Below are 15,541 nucleotides of genomic sequence, written 5' to 3' on the forward strand. Positions count from 1 at the left end.
CTAATAAAATGGCCTTTCCCTTAGCCATGTCTCAGTGGTTACTGTGACCCACTGAGGCTAGCACCTACAAGACCTAGCTGCTGAAGCACCTACCGTGCTTGCCTGTGAGTTGTGATACACCTGGCACATTACAGGCATGCTAAGTTTTTGGTGTACCAGGCAATTGCAACAATTACACTTTTAATATTAGCTGAAGGAGGTGGTGCAGGAGCACACCTCTTAGAAGAAAGGCTCCCTTGTGATTGCATGCTTGTTGTCAGGAAATCATTGCAAGATTCAGGATTTTGGAGTGCTCTACCAAACACCTGCTGTCATGATGGCTATCACAGGGTGACACTGGCCCTTCAGGAGGGAACAGGGCCAGTGCACGTGTGACCCATTAACTCATTGTAATTCAGGGGAGAGAAACCTGGCAAGCCAGAGCTACCTGAAAGCACTGATACAGAGAGGAAGATGGGCAGGTGAGAGCTGCCTGAAGAGGAAAGGAGAGATGTGGGGGAGGGGCAGAAGTGGGAGGAGCAGTAGCAAAAGAAGCAGAGGTGGACAGCTGGTACACTGAGCCATTGGGAAAAGCAAAAGCTGATGGGGAGGACTGAGTAACCACTGCAGAGTAAAAGGACAGCTTGTACAGAAGCCTCTATGAAGAAGAGGAAGAACCAGCCTGGCTGGGAGATGCTGAGACCATAACAAGAGGTTTGATGCTGGAGGGTGGATCCCAGGAGCAGGCACACTTAGAGGGAGAGAGGTCTGTCCGAGAGAAACACTGCAGGGGGCTCTGTCGCAGGAGATCTGACCTGGGGCTGTGGGAGAAGAGTTGTGGAGAGACGTGGGTCAGGTAGAAGACCAGGAATGTGGGGTCCTGGAACAGGAGCTAAAGGAACTGTGAGCGAGTGGCTAATGACTGTTGGGTGGGTGACCTGGGAACGGTGACTTCTGAATAAGATTGAAAAATTGCTGCATTGTGTAACCTTACTTTATTTTGGGGTTGAACAGGGACTGTTTTTACTACGAAGTGGACTTTAGCGTGGACTGTGGCATTTAAAACGGGCTTGAATTAGCTGTTGAAGGTGACAACATTACTTTGCATAGGTGAATAAAGAGGAAATTATACACACATATATATATCTTCTCAGATGCAGGACACTGCAATTCCAGGAGTCAATACCATCAATATGTGCATTAAAGCCCACATGATAAACACAGATATAGATCAGAGGGGTAGCCGTGTTAGTCTGGATCTGTAAAAGCAGCAAAGAGTCCTGTGGCACCTTATAGACTAACAGAAGTTTTGGAGCATGAGCTTTCGTGGGTGAATACCCACTCCGTCGGATGCATGTAGTGGAAATTTCCATGGGCAATTTGCAAGCAAGAAGCAGGCTGGAGATAACGAGGTTAGTTCAATCAGGGAGGATGAGGCCCTCTTCTAGCAGTTGAGGTGTGAAAACCAAGGGAGGAGAAATTGGTTTTGTAGTTGGCAAGCCATTCACAGTCCTTGTTTAATCCTCAGGACTCTTTGCCACAGGACTCTTTGCTGCTTTTACAGATATAGATGTGCTCAAGTATGAGTTCTGCTCCATCATAAAAACTGCATGGACAGAAGTCAGGAAGACAGAGTATCTCTGCAGTAGAATCATTGGTCTAGTGACAGGACCATAATGAAACATTACCCAGAAGGAAGAATGTAAGTTAATGACCCTCTGCCTCAGACACTAGAAGGGAAAAGCAGTAGCAGAAAAATGTTGCATTATTTCCTAAGATACAAATGCCCCTTCCCATCTCAGCAAAGGGAAGTTTGCTCAGACCATCTGGTGATGAGCAACTCCTGGGAGATAGAGGGGAGAGCTTAGGCCCAGTCATGTAGAAACTGAGCTTTTGTGCCTCATAGTGGACATAGGAGAGTGCCTGGGGGTGGGGCTTCTCTACCAGTTATTGGACAGCCAGGACTGGGGAATTAAGAGACTTGATTCATTTGGGGAGAAGAAGGGGCCATGAGAGTCAAAGTCTTTCTAGGCATCTGGGGGCCATTTTGCCACTATTACTGCCCTGCTCAGCCTCCCTGATAGTCAGCTGCATTTCCAGAGTGCTGTGGGTATGACCAATAACCTATTTTGGGATCAGGAAGGATTTTTTCCCCTGTTGGACCAAATTGGCAGGGATTCACAGTTTTTTTCACCTTTCTCTGCAGCCTTGAGGAAGCAACATTTAAGTTAAAATAATGAAGAGTAGGAATTTTAATGCTAGGAGGATTCTAGGAAGGTTAGTCCATTGCAACTTGCCGCTGGAAGCCCAGGCAGATAACAGCGACAGAACCAGATTCCTGAGGTAAATAAAAGCTGGGAGACCTTTTGCCTTTAAGAAGGGCAGACCTGAAGACTTCACAGACTGAGGGCCCTCTGAATACCCTCTAACCCTTCTCACAAATGAGAGAGTATGAGGATTCAGAAACGAGCTGTGTCCTAAGGGTTAGGCAGAGCCTTCACTCAAAGTTATTATATAGTGTGTATGCTGTAATGTCAAACTAGACTCAATTAAATGCCAGATTTATGAAAGAGGGTGTGCAGATAGGGCCCCTCCCCATTGTTAAATTAATAAGGTTCTGCCCTGATGATTAACTCCATCACTGTGCCTATTTTTCATTCACCTATGTGTCCTGAGCAGATCACCCTTAATTTTAATAGGACATTTGGTTTATTTGAAGGCAATCACTGAATATAACTGAAATGTTGACAAAATTTCCCTTCAATAAGAAATACCTAAAACTATTTGTTTAGTTGAAGAAAAGCTTTATCCCTTTCTTTAAAAGCGGAACAATCTCTGTGAACCCAAATTTTGGGCCTGAAGTTTTAAAAAGAGAAACACCCCATTGACACAAAGCCATGTCAGATGCCACCGACAGTGGACTTGATCTAGGACTTCATTTTTGGGTCAATATATATAGTGATATTTTACTTTGATTTCTTAAATTCTTGGGAAATATTATATCTACATTTTTACTTCGTGGCAAAGAAAGGATGGATGGTCCTTTGGGTTAAGATGTGGGGCAAGGATTTGGGTAAGCAATTCACAGTTTTGCCACAGACTTCCTGTGTGAGCATGGGGAAAATCAGTTGGGGCCCCAATTCATCAAAGCACTCAGAGGCAGTCAAGTATCAGAGGGGTAGCCGTGTTAGTCTGGTTCTGTAAAAGCAGCAAAGAATCCTGTGGCACCTTATAGACTAACAGACGTTTTGCAGCATGAGCTTTCGTGGGCGAATACCCACTTCGTCGGATGTGGGTATTCACCCACGAAAGCTCATGCTGCAAAACGTCTGTTAGTCTATAAGGTGCCACAGGATTCAGTGGCAGCGAGGGCTGTAAAAAATGCCAAGAAAAAGGACAAGAGTGAGCTCAGACTGAGAAATTCATTAAGACGAAAATAGCCATCTATTTATTTTTAGCAAGCAGAAAAAAATACTGCAACATTTGAAAACAGTTCTTCTCCCCTTCCCCCCATATACTTATTAAACAGATTTCTTTTCCACCACCTGAAATTAAGTAGGAGAGATTTTATTCCAGTCTCAGTCGGGCCAGCGAACATTCTCCATACACACACCCTATCTACTTGTTCCCCCTATAATCAGGGTAAATTCACCATTCATCAGCTCAGTGTTACAGTAGAAGACAGGCAGCAAATTTGAATCAATGGAATCATTTCAACTGATACAATTGTTTCCTGCAATGAATGAATTACCTTGAATCTCATAAATCTGCACTAAAAAAGGCATAAAATAGCAACCATGACTGATCACCTAATTTTTTTTTAAATCATATGAACTACCATACTTTTCTCACAACTCCTTTCCTAGGAACATACTTTCTTCCTTTCACTTATTTTGTTGTACTTATCCTTGAAGCTGATCATCAAAGTCCAACCTTTGAGAAGCTTTTCTGCTTTTCTTCTTATACTGATAAGAGCTGTGGGTTCCCCCCAATCCCTTTTTCCCTCCATGTCATCAGAAACCATCAAAGTGCAACCTTTTAGAATCTTCCATTATATTGTCAGGCAACATCATCAATGCTCTGAAAGTGCTTTAACAATTCCTTTTCTCTGATTTATCTTCTTGTTAAAAGAAATGGTACAGGCAGGGTTTTACCAGCCTTACAAGAATTAATGAACTAATATAATAAAAAATGATTCAATTGTTTTATTAGATGATATTACACGCATTCCCCCACCCATAAATTTTAATTTTCATTTATCATTGAGGGAGGGGGAAGGTAGGAGGGGAAGATAAATTGGACATACAGGAAAGGACAATATCCAATAAAGATTAATTCTATAGATAACTTGTTTCTTTTTTAAAGGGGAAACACTAATATGAGAAAATATATAGCCTAATAAAAATGAAATTACATCTGTGCTGCTTATTAAACTGTGTTGAACCACAAATGACATCTTGGGAAGCAGAATTTTTTTAAAAAAAATACAGAACTAGCAAAAAAACCCTCCAAAAAGCCAATTCAAAGGAATATTTTATATTAATTGAAGAAAAGTAAGTGTTTTTAAAAATAATGCATAGCCTATATCTGCTTGGGGACTCAAATATAATTTGCATGTGCATGATTCATAAGACACAGCACTTTATTTTTAAATAGACAATGTTCATTCTGAAAAAAAAAGCAATATTTATCATAGGATTCTGTGTCATTTTGTGCAAATTCAGTCTCTAAATTACAGAATCTTATGCAAGACTGAAATATTCAAGGTTTAAAACATTCTTTAAATAAAGAAAAACATGAAAGAAGGAAAACCAAAATGTTGATCTTATTGTGGTGACTGTGTTTTGCATAGTCTTGGGGAGCTATACTGAGGGCTACTACTACATCACGGATTATTCCGCATAATATTTAAATTTTAAAAATTTTTAAAAATAAAATCGGGTGGAGCGGCCATACTAAGCACATTAAATCGGTGGTGTGGCGTCATGGTCCGTCGCCGATTTCTGATTTCTTGCACTGTGGGTAGCTATTCCTATAGCTATCCATAGTTCCTCGCAGCTCCCCGCCCCTTGGAACTTCGGGTTGTGATAAAAAAAAAAAAAAATGGGTGGGGGGGGGTGCAAATGTAAATGTCCTTCGTCTAAAAGCAACGCAGACAAGCATTTTGTGCCTTTTTTTTTTTTTTTCTGGCAGATGCCAGGCAGGCATGGCATAGCATGGCATTGTTGGTTTTTTTGTTGCACCTCACTCTCACCGTATGTGTATAGATGCGTCACACAGCGATTCAGCAGCGCTACACAGAGCATGCTTTTGCTTTTGCATCATCCTAAATTCTTCCATAAATTATGATCAGATGATCATGGCTTTAGTATTTTTTTGTAGTTGTTGCTAGTGCCCCTGCCCGCTCAGCCAGCAAAAAAAAAGCCAAGAATTGCCATTACATATTATTGCATCCTTTTGTTTGTTAGCTGTTGTCATAGTGCCCCCCCCGCCGATCAGCCAGGCCAAAACAAAAAAAAAAAAATTGGGACTCGAGAGCCAATCCCCTCCTTTATCTAAAAAAAGAAGAAGTACTGCCTAATAATAGGCAAGTGTAACTAGAGAACCACCGTATCATAGAACCCTCCTAAAAACCCCCACCTGTGATTTCCGTTCTTCCCAGAAGGGAAGGGAAGGCCCAGCTGCTATGCTAGCTGATAGACCAGACACACAAAGTGCAGTGTGAGAGAGAAGAAGCCATCCTCCCACTGCTAGTCCAGGGGCAACTTTTTCTTCTACATGAAGGGGGTGGGGCTGATGGAGCTCAGCCCCTGTTGCATTTAAGCTTATTGTACCATCAGCTGAGGCTGATGATGAGGATGGATTTCCATCATATTGTACCATCAACCGCCCATGGGGGGGAAGTGTGGATGTTTGTTGAGTGCTGCATATCGGCTCTCTATCTGCAGCATTCCGTAGGGTGACATGTATGTAAAAAAGAGAGAGGATTGTTTACCTTTGGGGGGGGTGGGGGGGGGGGGTGGGTGAGAGATTGCCAAGCTGCCCCTGACCGATGACACTGTGTTTGACCCTAGTAGCATTTGGTCAGTCCCATCCCATGAGAGCATTTTTGATTTTTTGGCTTCCCGTTACGCTTGTCACGCTGCAGCGCGCTGAGTCCTGCTATGGCGTCTGTCTGAGATTTTAAAAAAAATTCTGATGAATTTTTCTGTAACGGAGGAGCTGATAGAACGATTTTGCCCTGCCCTTACAGCGATCACATCAGCTTTTTTTATTTTGATTTCGGACTGCATCACCACCCGCGTGATTGGAGCTCCACGCTGGGCAAACAGCAAAAGTTCGGGGGGCTTTCCTGTTTACCTGACCTCCAGAGGTCACCACTGGTGTGGACTAGCCCCGGAGGAGGCCAAAATACATCAGCCAGCCCACACTAACCCTAATCCGATATGTTATACCCGATACTAGCTATTTCTCTCGTTAGGAGGAGTACAGAAACCGGTTCTGTGTGTTGGATGTTTTTTGCGTTAAATCGGTTTTACGCTCCTAAAACCGATTTAAACGCCTAGTGTAGACCAGGCCTGAGATTGCCAGTTGCATGAACTCTTGGATACAGCAGTTATTGAAGTTACTGGATTCACACTGGCTATCAGGGGAAATGGTAGAATATCCTGAAAAAGGATACGGTGGGAGATGGGGGTAGAGGGAAGAAAGCAAATCAGCTCAAAATGACTAAGAAAGTGAAAACATTCCAAATTTTTTCTTTTGAAAAGGAAGAAAAAAGGGTAACATGCATGCTACTAAAAAGATCCATCATCATAATTAACTATATGGCCCTTCATTTGCAGTTTATCTAACAAAGATACCATACCATGGTATGAATGAGCCACTTGCTTAAGGGAGGAGAACAAAAAACAAAACAAAACAGATTTGAGACTCGCTTTAAGGTTTTCGTTTTATGCTCTCTTTTTTGGTGCATTGACAAACCAACCATCAGATATGTGAGAGGAGGAGTGGTTTTTTTTTTAGTGCAGTTCTACTTCAAAAAATATCAGTGTAGAGCTGGCACTTTTTTAGATCTATGGCTGAGAAGGGCTATATGTGATCTAAGTGTTATCATTAGTACTCAACATTTCTGCATCCTGAGTACAAACTTATCTCCGTTCAAACAAGCATTCTTACCACTTGTTCCTGTTATTAGCATTGTGGATACAATGTAGCTATGGAGGAATCAAATAGATTCTGTTCTTTCCCATGCATCAGCAACAAAATTTTATATAAGCTCTGGTTACAGGAATCTCAGTTGCTACTTGGCTCAGAGGTTTGAGCATTGGCCTGCTAAACCCAGGGTTGTGAGTTCAATCCTTAAGGGGACCACTTAGGGATCTGGGGCAAAAATTGGTCCTGCTAGTGAAGGCAGAAGGCTGGACTTGATGACCTTTTGAGGTCCCTTCCAGTTCTAGGAGATTGGTATATCTCCAATTATTACTTGGCGCGTCTCACCAGATTTTTCCTAAGCTCTTCTGTTTGGTATGGATTCTTTGAAGATACTATGGAATTTAGCTGGGTCCTTGAGTTTACAGGTACAGATCATGTTCTTCCCACTTGGATGACTATGTTTTAATCCTAGTTTGATGGAGACAGTGGTCTGTGCAGGGTAAGGATTTTTTCCTTAACATTTCCCAGGTTAACAAGTGTAAGTAATCCAGAAAGAAACCAGTTTAACTTTCAAATTTCAGGCTGGGTTTGCAGATTGGGCACTTAGAAAAAAATATCTTTTTGAATTGTAAATTGAATAGGTTTGACGTTAAAATTCCTGATGGAAATATGGTTGGAACCTCACAAGGACATTTCTACAAACCCACTTTCCGAAGTGGGATCACCATAGGAAGGAAGAAGCAATGAATGAGCACTGTATTTGTGAAGAGTAGGAGACCGCAAAAAGGAATGTCAGGAATGTAACCTTACTTTTGCCTCCTCCAAGCTGAAATTCTTCTCTGCTACCATCCCGCATGCTAAATGTCATTATGAAGAACTTTTCTGAGCCATGAATCCCTTTGTCAATGCAGATCACCTTCTGCTATGCCACCCCAGAGAGCAGCTCCCCTCAATGTGAGGAACAACTGACACATTTCTCAACGAAGACTACCTGTAGCTACAATGCCCTGTTTAGACAGCAGTATACTGAGACAAGGTTGGAAAAAATGCCCCATCACGGTCACAGAGCAAGACATTCAGCAAGCATTGGAAAGAATCACTTAGGACCTGTGATTCAGATCTATGCCAATCACGGCTGATGAAAGATATCAGGGAATACTTTAGCTCCCCTACTGTCAGAATTTGTCAACCAACTTGGATTAAGGGAACCTGTCAACCACCCTCAAAGCATTAAATAGTCGGACTACTCCCAAGACACCTCCTCTCTTGACTAAACAGATCTTGTACAGCTCAAGATAAGCAGATCTCACTGTCCAACCTCTCATTCTTGAGCAAGATAATAATGAAACTAGCTGCAAATTACCCTCCACATAAACCAGTGTCCTGGCCAAGTATCCTGGCCAAGTACTCCCCCCCAAAAAACAAACAAACAAACAAAAACAAAAAAATAAAACCCAGAAAACAAAAAACCCACACACCTGGAAAATAAAGATTTCTGATCTCTCCAAAACATTGTGGTCCTCAGCCACCAAGAGACAAAGGAATTTAACAAAACCTAATGTTGAGTCAAACAAAGCCTCGTTTATCACATTTGGGATACTAATCAAATAAAGTGAAGACACAGGCACTGCTGCTGCTAGGGCTGCCAAAGGCTATTCACAACTCAGAAAATTTAATCTACAAAAGAAATTAACCAGAAAGAATTTATGCAAACAAGATGTGTAAATATCTAATCTTACAATGAAATGCAGACATTTTCTGTTATACAGAATAAATAAAATGTATGAACTCTGTGTGTGTGTGTGTATGCACACATTACTGATTATTACTGGAATACTCAATATCTTTAATCAGAAGTAAAGTCAATTTTTAACAGTGGCATAATATTTTCCTACTTTTGAAAAAGACGATTTAATTCAAAAGCGGTAAATAACGGAAAAAAACATGAGCAATCATATATGCGTATGATTATATAAATTAGGATTTATGATTACCTTCGTTCTGTTCCCAGTTCTGCCACTGTTTGTCCTTGGGTAAGTCATTTGTGAACAAATGTGTTTAGTATATACTTCTTTTCAAATTTAAATAGTATAAAGCTTCCTTGCACAGATTTTTAAATGGGGTGTCTGCGGTGTAAACCTTTCTGGTTTTTGAAAATTTGATGCATCTGAGCACGTGATGAATAATCGTACTTGGCATATATAGAACTTAGCAGCTATAGCTTTACATTTTACATACATAAGATAATTATTTTCCTTAACACCCCATTGTGGTTGGTACATCAGTAGATAAGTACTTTAATCCCCATTTTAGAGAGGGTGAAAATGAATCCTGGAGAGTTTAGGTGACTTGCTCAAGGCCACACAGCAAGTCAGTGACAGAATTGAGACCAGAGCCATCTCCTAGCTGCCTGCCTAATCTACTACACCATGCTATCACCGAGTCCCGTCTTGAATCTAATCTAATTAATAAATTAGTGTCTAATGAACCATCACTGCAGAATCACAATGCTGTTTCAGCCAGTCATTTAGGGAAATACAGGAAAATGCACATGCATACGGACATAAAATGATCAGTACAGAGTGAGTTGGATCAAATGGATTTTTGGAGCAGAGCAGGATATAAAAACCCATTCCTCTCTCCTCCAAAAATCAGGAGAGATTTGCTTGAGCTGTGAAGTTTGGACCAAGATCTGAATTCTTTTAAAGTATACAATGGGGTAGGTTAGGATAAAGGGGTTTGGTTTGGGGTATGTACTTCAGATTTTGGTTGCACTGGAAAAGCATCAAATACTAAATATCTTCTTTCACTGCGAACAAGGAAACTTAGAAATAGAAGTAAGTATATATATATATTTTTAAGATGTTGAATGTTTTTGATAGCCACTTTATCTTATCAAGAGTTCATTTGGAAAGCTAATTTGAAACCTAAGCACAAACCCCACTCTTACAACTCTTCTATTCAGTGTTTTAGCTCCACAGTGGACGGACAATTTAATAAAATGAAAAAAAATGTCTCAGTGTTAAGATTTAGACCCATTTGCATTTTCTTTTCTCCCATTGTCGTCAATGGACTTAATATATTTTCTAATGTATTATATCTCAGAGTATCAATAATGCATCATCTTCAAACAGAAGTAAAAAGGGTGCTGTCAATCTGAAAAGATGGTTTAGCTACAAATATATATTTTTGTTCATTCTCTGTATGCCTTTCTGTTGTTCATTACCAACGTATCATCAGAGTTGATTTATCAGTTGAGCAATATTTATGCCGATGTACTTCTCTACTGTGTCTACTTCTTCACTCTCCCAGCTCCTATCCCGCCTGAAGCCTCGCAAAGCCCTGCAAGCAACTGCATGTTTGCTTCCTTATGTGCATTGCCTTTCCAGAAAACAGATTCCTATAACGCCCCCATTAAAATATGAACAGAGGGAAAATAAGCCAGATTTTCAAGTAGTATCTGAGTATTAAAAAAGCAAAACCAGAACTTGGGACAGTAAATGTAAGGCTTAGATTATGCAAATGTTGGTGACACACACTAGTAGTCTCATTATCACCACTGGGAGTACTTGCTTGAGTAAGTGATTTCCAACATGAGTAAAAAAGTTGCAAAACCAAGCACTTAATGGTTCTCCAAATTTTGGCTTAAATATTTTTTCAATGCTCTTTGATAGCTATACACTGACTTATCTCTACAATACTCAAGATTAATTTCAAAATCTTTCTTTACAATTCACATAAAAATATCTCAGTGATGGGATTCAAATATAGCAGTGACGCCTCTACTATTGTTTTGTCTCTCTCAGGGTTAGCCACCTGCACTACACAATTCTGTAGGCTAGATTCACTGGTACAATCTATCTGCTTTGCATTTCTTCAGTGGCACCCAATAGAAGTAAATCTGGTTTAACTGGACAGTTATATCAAGGCTGTTTGGTGTTGCTGGAAAGTACTGGCCATATGTGTGCTATCCTGGGAATGCTGTGTGATAGGGCATTTCTAAGTGTGCGTTGTGATTGCAAGTAAATCTTTAATTTCTTATGTGTCCACATTATTAAACATGCACTAAACTGATTAACAGATATTTCTGAAACAGTTACAGAAGATAGACCACCACAACTCACTTCCCTTTTGTAGAGCAACATTGGGTAGAAAGAAGCAAATTAAAATACATTCTGTTGCAAAAAAATTTCTTGGGTACAGTAATTTCTAGCCATGAACACCACTTACTGGTCTGTAGCTGTTTCTCTCTGGCCTGTACATCAGCAAAAACTTGTTTGAAGTGGTTAGTAAAAGCTACAAGGTCTGCATCAAGGAACATTGGCCCTTGCTCTTTTTCTTTCAGTGCTTTACTTTGAAGCTTTAGCTGCACAATTTTAGGCTGAAGGGCTGACAAATGGGAGACTTCATCCTGTATGGTGAAGACAAACATTCCTGAATAAAATCATCCTACAAGAAATTCTTCATCAGATCACCACTGTTTTTATGGAATAAAAGAGGGCAAGAGAACATCAGATATTCCTAATTCCTGAAACAGAAAATGGTCATGGAGAAGAACTAAAGTACTAGTTTACTTAGTTCACTTTAGTGCCAGATTAGAATTATTCTCTACTGTGTAAATCACCAGTGTTTTGTCCAGTCAAATTCTAATATACTCAGTGAAGTCCTTCAATCTTCACTGCAGAGTGGTCCCCATAAAAAGTCAAATGTAGCAACAGTTACTCATTTGTGGTATCAGATATGAAACTACTTTCTTATACTGAGAATAAGAAATAACTCGGGAATTTGACATGTTATGAAATGGTAACTGTTGATGATGATTCACTTTTTAAAGGTGACTGCTGCAGGTGTCTGTATAAGAGTAGAAAAAATATCTTGGTATTGGCTGAGCTTCCCTAGAAAGTAGCAATAGACTCAAGTTGGAAATTTCAGGTCTGCATCCAGATTTTGTGTAAGGATCTCTCCACACTTGTGCCCATGCACAAGAGCTGTCCAAAATCCTAAATCAGCATATGCTTTGTGCTCCCTTCTATGGCCCTATTGGTGCCAGTTGCCGGAAAGAGGCCAGCAGGGCAAGGGTAATGATCATGACATGATTTTAGCATCCCCACCTACAGAGTTGTCCAGGACCATAAAAAGGGACAGGCTTCACTGTGATACACTACACACACTGGAATACTGCTTCTTGAGTCAGGTTCAATTACACTTGGGAACTCTAGGATGGCCCAATGGCACCTAGGGCATAAACTAACCATATGTTAGCAAAACTAAAATCCTGCTAGATATAGCAGGAGTAGAAGGCGGCTCTATGAAATTCCTTGTATATGCATATCAATAAAAATATGTTGCTTTAAAATTATGTCACGAACTCATATGTGAAAATACACATTCAGATTGCTACTATCAGTATTTGCCATAAGTATGCATAATGCTCTACAATAAGGTTCTTATTCAGCAAAGCACTTAAACATGTATAAGTGGTCTGCTGCTTTGGGACCTAATTAAGGTGTGCTAAATTTGTATCAAAAGTCCAAATCCCAGAAGGGCTGCAATCAGAGGACAAACTAGCAAAGTATAACACAACCATTAAATTACCCAAGGAAATCAGCAAAAACAATGAGGAGGAGCTGACTTTTCAAGTCTTAACAGGCACTTATTTTTATTGATCAATGGTATTAAGATATTGCATAATGTTCTGGTCATATGGCTATAACAGTCCAACATCCAATATCAGTTAAAAGTACAGTAGAACAAGCATTAGTTATTTGCTGAAAAGAACTGTTTAATTTTAACACCCACACACTCTGTCCTCCTGCCCTTTTACACTCATCATTGCTACCGTTCATGGACCAGGTATTGACAATACCTAGTTTTGAAAGATATAAAGACTATTTTCCACTCTCATAATGAAAAACTGGCAGCCATCATCTGTCAAAATGTAGCAATACCCATCAAGCATAATAATGAAAGGGTTGGAAAAGAGCCTCTAACCTTGCACTTTTCCAACTGTATTTTTACTGTAGCAGGATCTGCTGCTGGTGTAGGTTGTGCTTTCAGCCAGTTTTCAGCAGTAATTGCTGTCTGTTCCAGTTGCTGCAGCTGGGAGTAGAAGGCAATGATGTTATTTTGGTACTCCAGCCACGCCAGTCTCTCACTCAGCAAATGACAGAACTCAATCCAGCGACTGTTCAACTGCTCTGAGGCTTGTTTGATGTTGTCAGCATTAAGACCCTCTAGAAAGAAAGGAAGAAGAAAAAAACTTCAATACTTATTTAACTTTAAGTCACAAAAAAGAAGCTGGAAAAGAATTTAATAACTCAGTCTCCGTATATAAATGTATGGATGTCATATATTAGTGGAGAGAGCATTTAAAATCTATTGTAAATTGCTGGCAAGATATTGCTGTTATTATGGGAATGAATCATAATAGATTCTAGATCCATAATAGGAATAAAGCAGGAAGAGGAGATATAGCACACGGAAATAATTAAAGCTACTATGAGAAATAATAAAATGCCTTAAACTTACATTTTGGAAAACTTTGTCTGGATTGAAATTACGTTTTAATACCTAGGGATGGCTTTTCTAAGTGTCCAAATGGTTTAGGAGCAAAAGTCCAATTTAAAGTTTATGGGATTTAGGCTCCTAAGTAACTGTGTATTTGAAAATGTCATGCTTAGCATCTGTATTACATTCTACACATAAATTCAGCACTCATCATTATTGAAACAAGGCATATTAAGCAAAAACAGTTTAGCAATTGCAATAAAGTTACTTGGAGCAGTGATGAGGTAAAAGAGCTCAACCCTGGGATTCACACTGAAAAAAATAGGAATCAAAAGTAAAATGAAAGGGTTTTCCCTAGCACAATTTATAATTATTCTGAAATTTGGCACTGGAGGCATCAATTCAAAACTATTCAGAGTAATATCATTAATTTGAGTAGCTCATATTTACTACAGATATCAGGAGGCTGTAATATCAGATACTATACAGATATCAGATGGAGAAAAGCTCTAATGTGAACAGTCATATTACTTCTTGCTGGCATGATTTATATTATAAATATAGAAATACTACAGATAATGAATTCAGAGTTAATTAAATTGTAGTACCAATGAGTTTGAGGGCACATATTTAATAACAACCTCACCACTATCCCTACCGGCCAACTCTGCAGAAACAAAAGTCTTCAGCTCATCAAAATCATAAAATAACATTTTTCCCCTGATCTTTCCTAACACAAAGGCTATACATCAATAAGACAGAAGCCTCAAACCTAAACATCGATGTAACTATCTCTCTCAAAGATATAGCTTGTTTCTCCAAGCCTGTGTGGGCTTTGGTACATCTGGAGTATGTCAATCTTTTTATTTCAAAGAGAAATATAAGATATAATAATGCTGCATTCCACCTGTTCCTCCACCCAAAAATTCCCTCATTGTGGTTATGAAATAATTCAGATTTCTGAAGGCAAGTATGTAAACTCATTAATAAAATTTTAAATTGAGATACATTTATACAGTACCTAGCACAATGGGGTCCTGATCCATGGTGAGGGCACCAGTCACTACTACAATGCAAATTAATAATATACAGAGATATTCTGTTCTAAAAAGGTTTCTATGTATTCTTAAGAATACACAAAAACACTTTACAAATCTTGTTAAAATTTCCTAGGACTTAAACTTTTCTATTCAACAATGTTTTGGGCTGGATTCTCTGTCATGCTGTTCAGTGTCTGTGTGCAGCTGCCTGGTTCTCCGACATGCTCTATGATGGAGCCAGCTCTGGGCTGTTGTATTGCATGCCACTTGGAAAGTGGCTGTCCACCAATTGAAAGTAGCTGGAGCACAGCAGTGCCACAGGACATGCCTCTTTCTACTCCCTGTATGCTCCCTCTTCCCTTACCCCCAAGCAAATGTTGCATGATTTTGAAAAACAAGCCTGGAGTTATAGGTGTAAGAAGCTGCCATGCAGTCCTACACTGATTGGTCAGCATTCCAGTTCAAAAGTGGTCACTGTGGTTAGATGTTTGGCTGTGTGTGTGTCTGTGTTCTCCCTGCGTGCTGTCCCAGCTCTATGTAGACAGCTGGCACAGCTCAAGCTGGCACACCTCAAGCAAACTGCTCAATGACCACAAGATCCATTAAGGTAGAAAGGCACCCAGTCAGGTTTATTGTCAATGAAGCGCAATCCTAGCTCCCCGAATCAATGTCTACAGTTACTGCCCCCTTGGCTGGCTAAAGACACTCCCTCTGAGCTGCATCTTTATACATTACTACAAACAAGTTACGTATTTCCCTGACGTATCTGGGTGCCACACTCTGACATATTAGGGTGCCACCCATTGCCTTGTACCTCTAGGTTCAATCAAAACATCTCTATCCATCATGCTGTCCTCCTA

At 40.0% G+C, this 15,541-nt stretch overlaps 1 protein-coding gene across 16 annotated transcripts in view; it reads right to left on the minus strand.

The window, feature by feature from the left end:
- DMD (dystrophin) overlaps positions 1-15,541 on the minus strand; it is a 2,035,724-nt gene that overhangs the window by 1,184,769 nt on the left and 835,414 nt on the right. For all 16 annotated transcript variants that reach the window (XM_039486264.1, XM_039486496.1, XM_039486317.1 and 13 more), the window contains 2 exons: positions 13,126-13,367; positions 11,365-11,545 (listed from right to left, as the gene is read on the minus strand). In XM_039486264.1, the coding sequence (XP_039342198.1) occupies positions 11,365-11,545; positions 13,126-13,367 (423 nt within the window). The remainder of the gene's footprint in view (positions 1-11,364; positions 11,546-13,125; positions 13,368-15,541) is intronic.

The sequence above is a fragment of the Mauremys reevesii genome, linkage group 1 (assembly GCF_016161935.1).
Source record: "Mauremys reevesii isolate NIE-2019 linkage group 1, ASM1616193v1, whole genome shotgun sequence".
NCBI classification, from domain to species: Eukaryota; Metazoa; Chordata; order Testudines; family Geoemydidae; genus Mauremys; species Mauremys reevesii.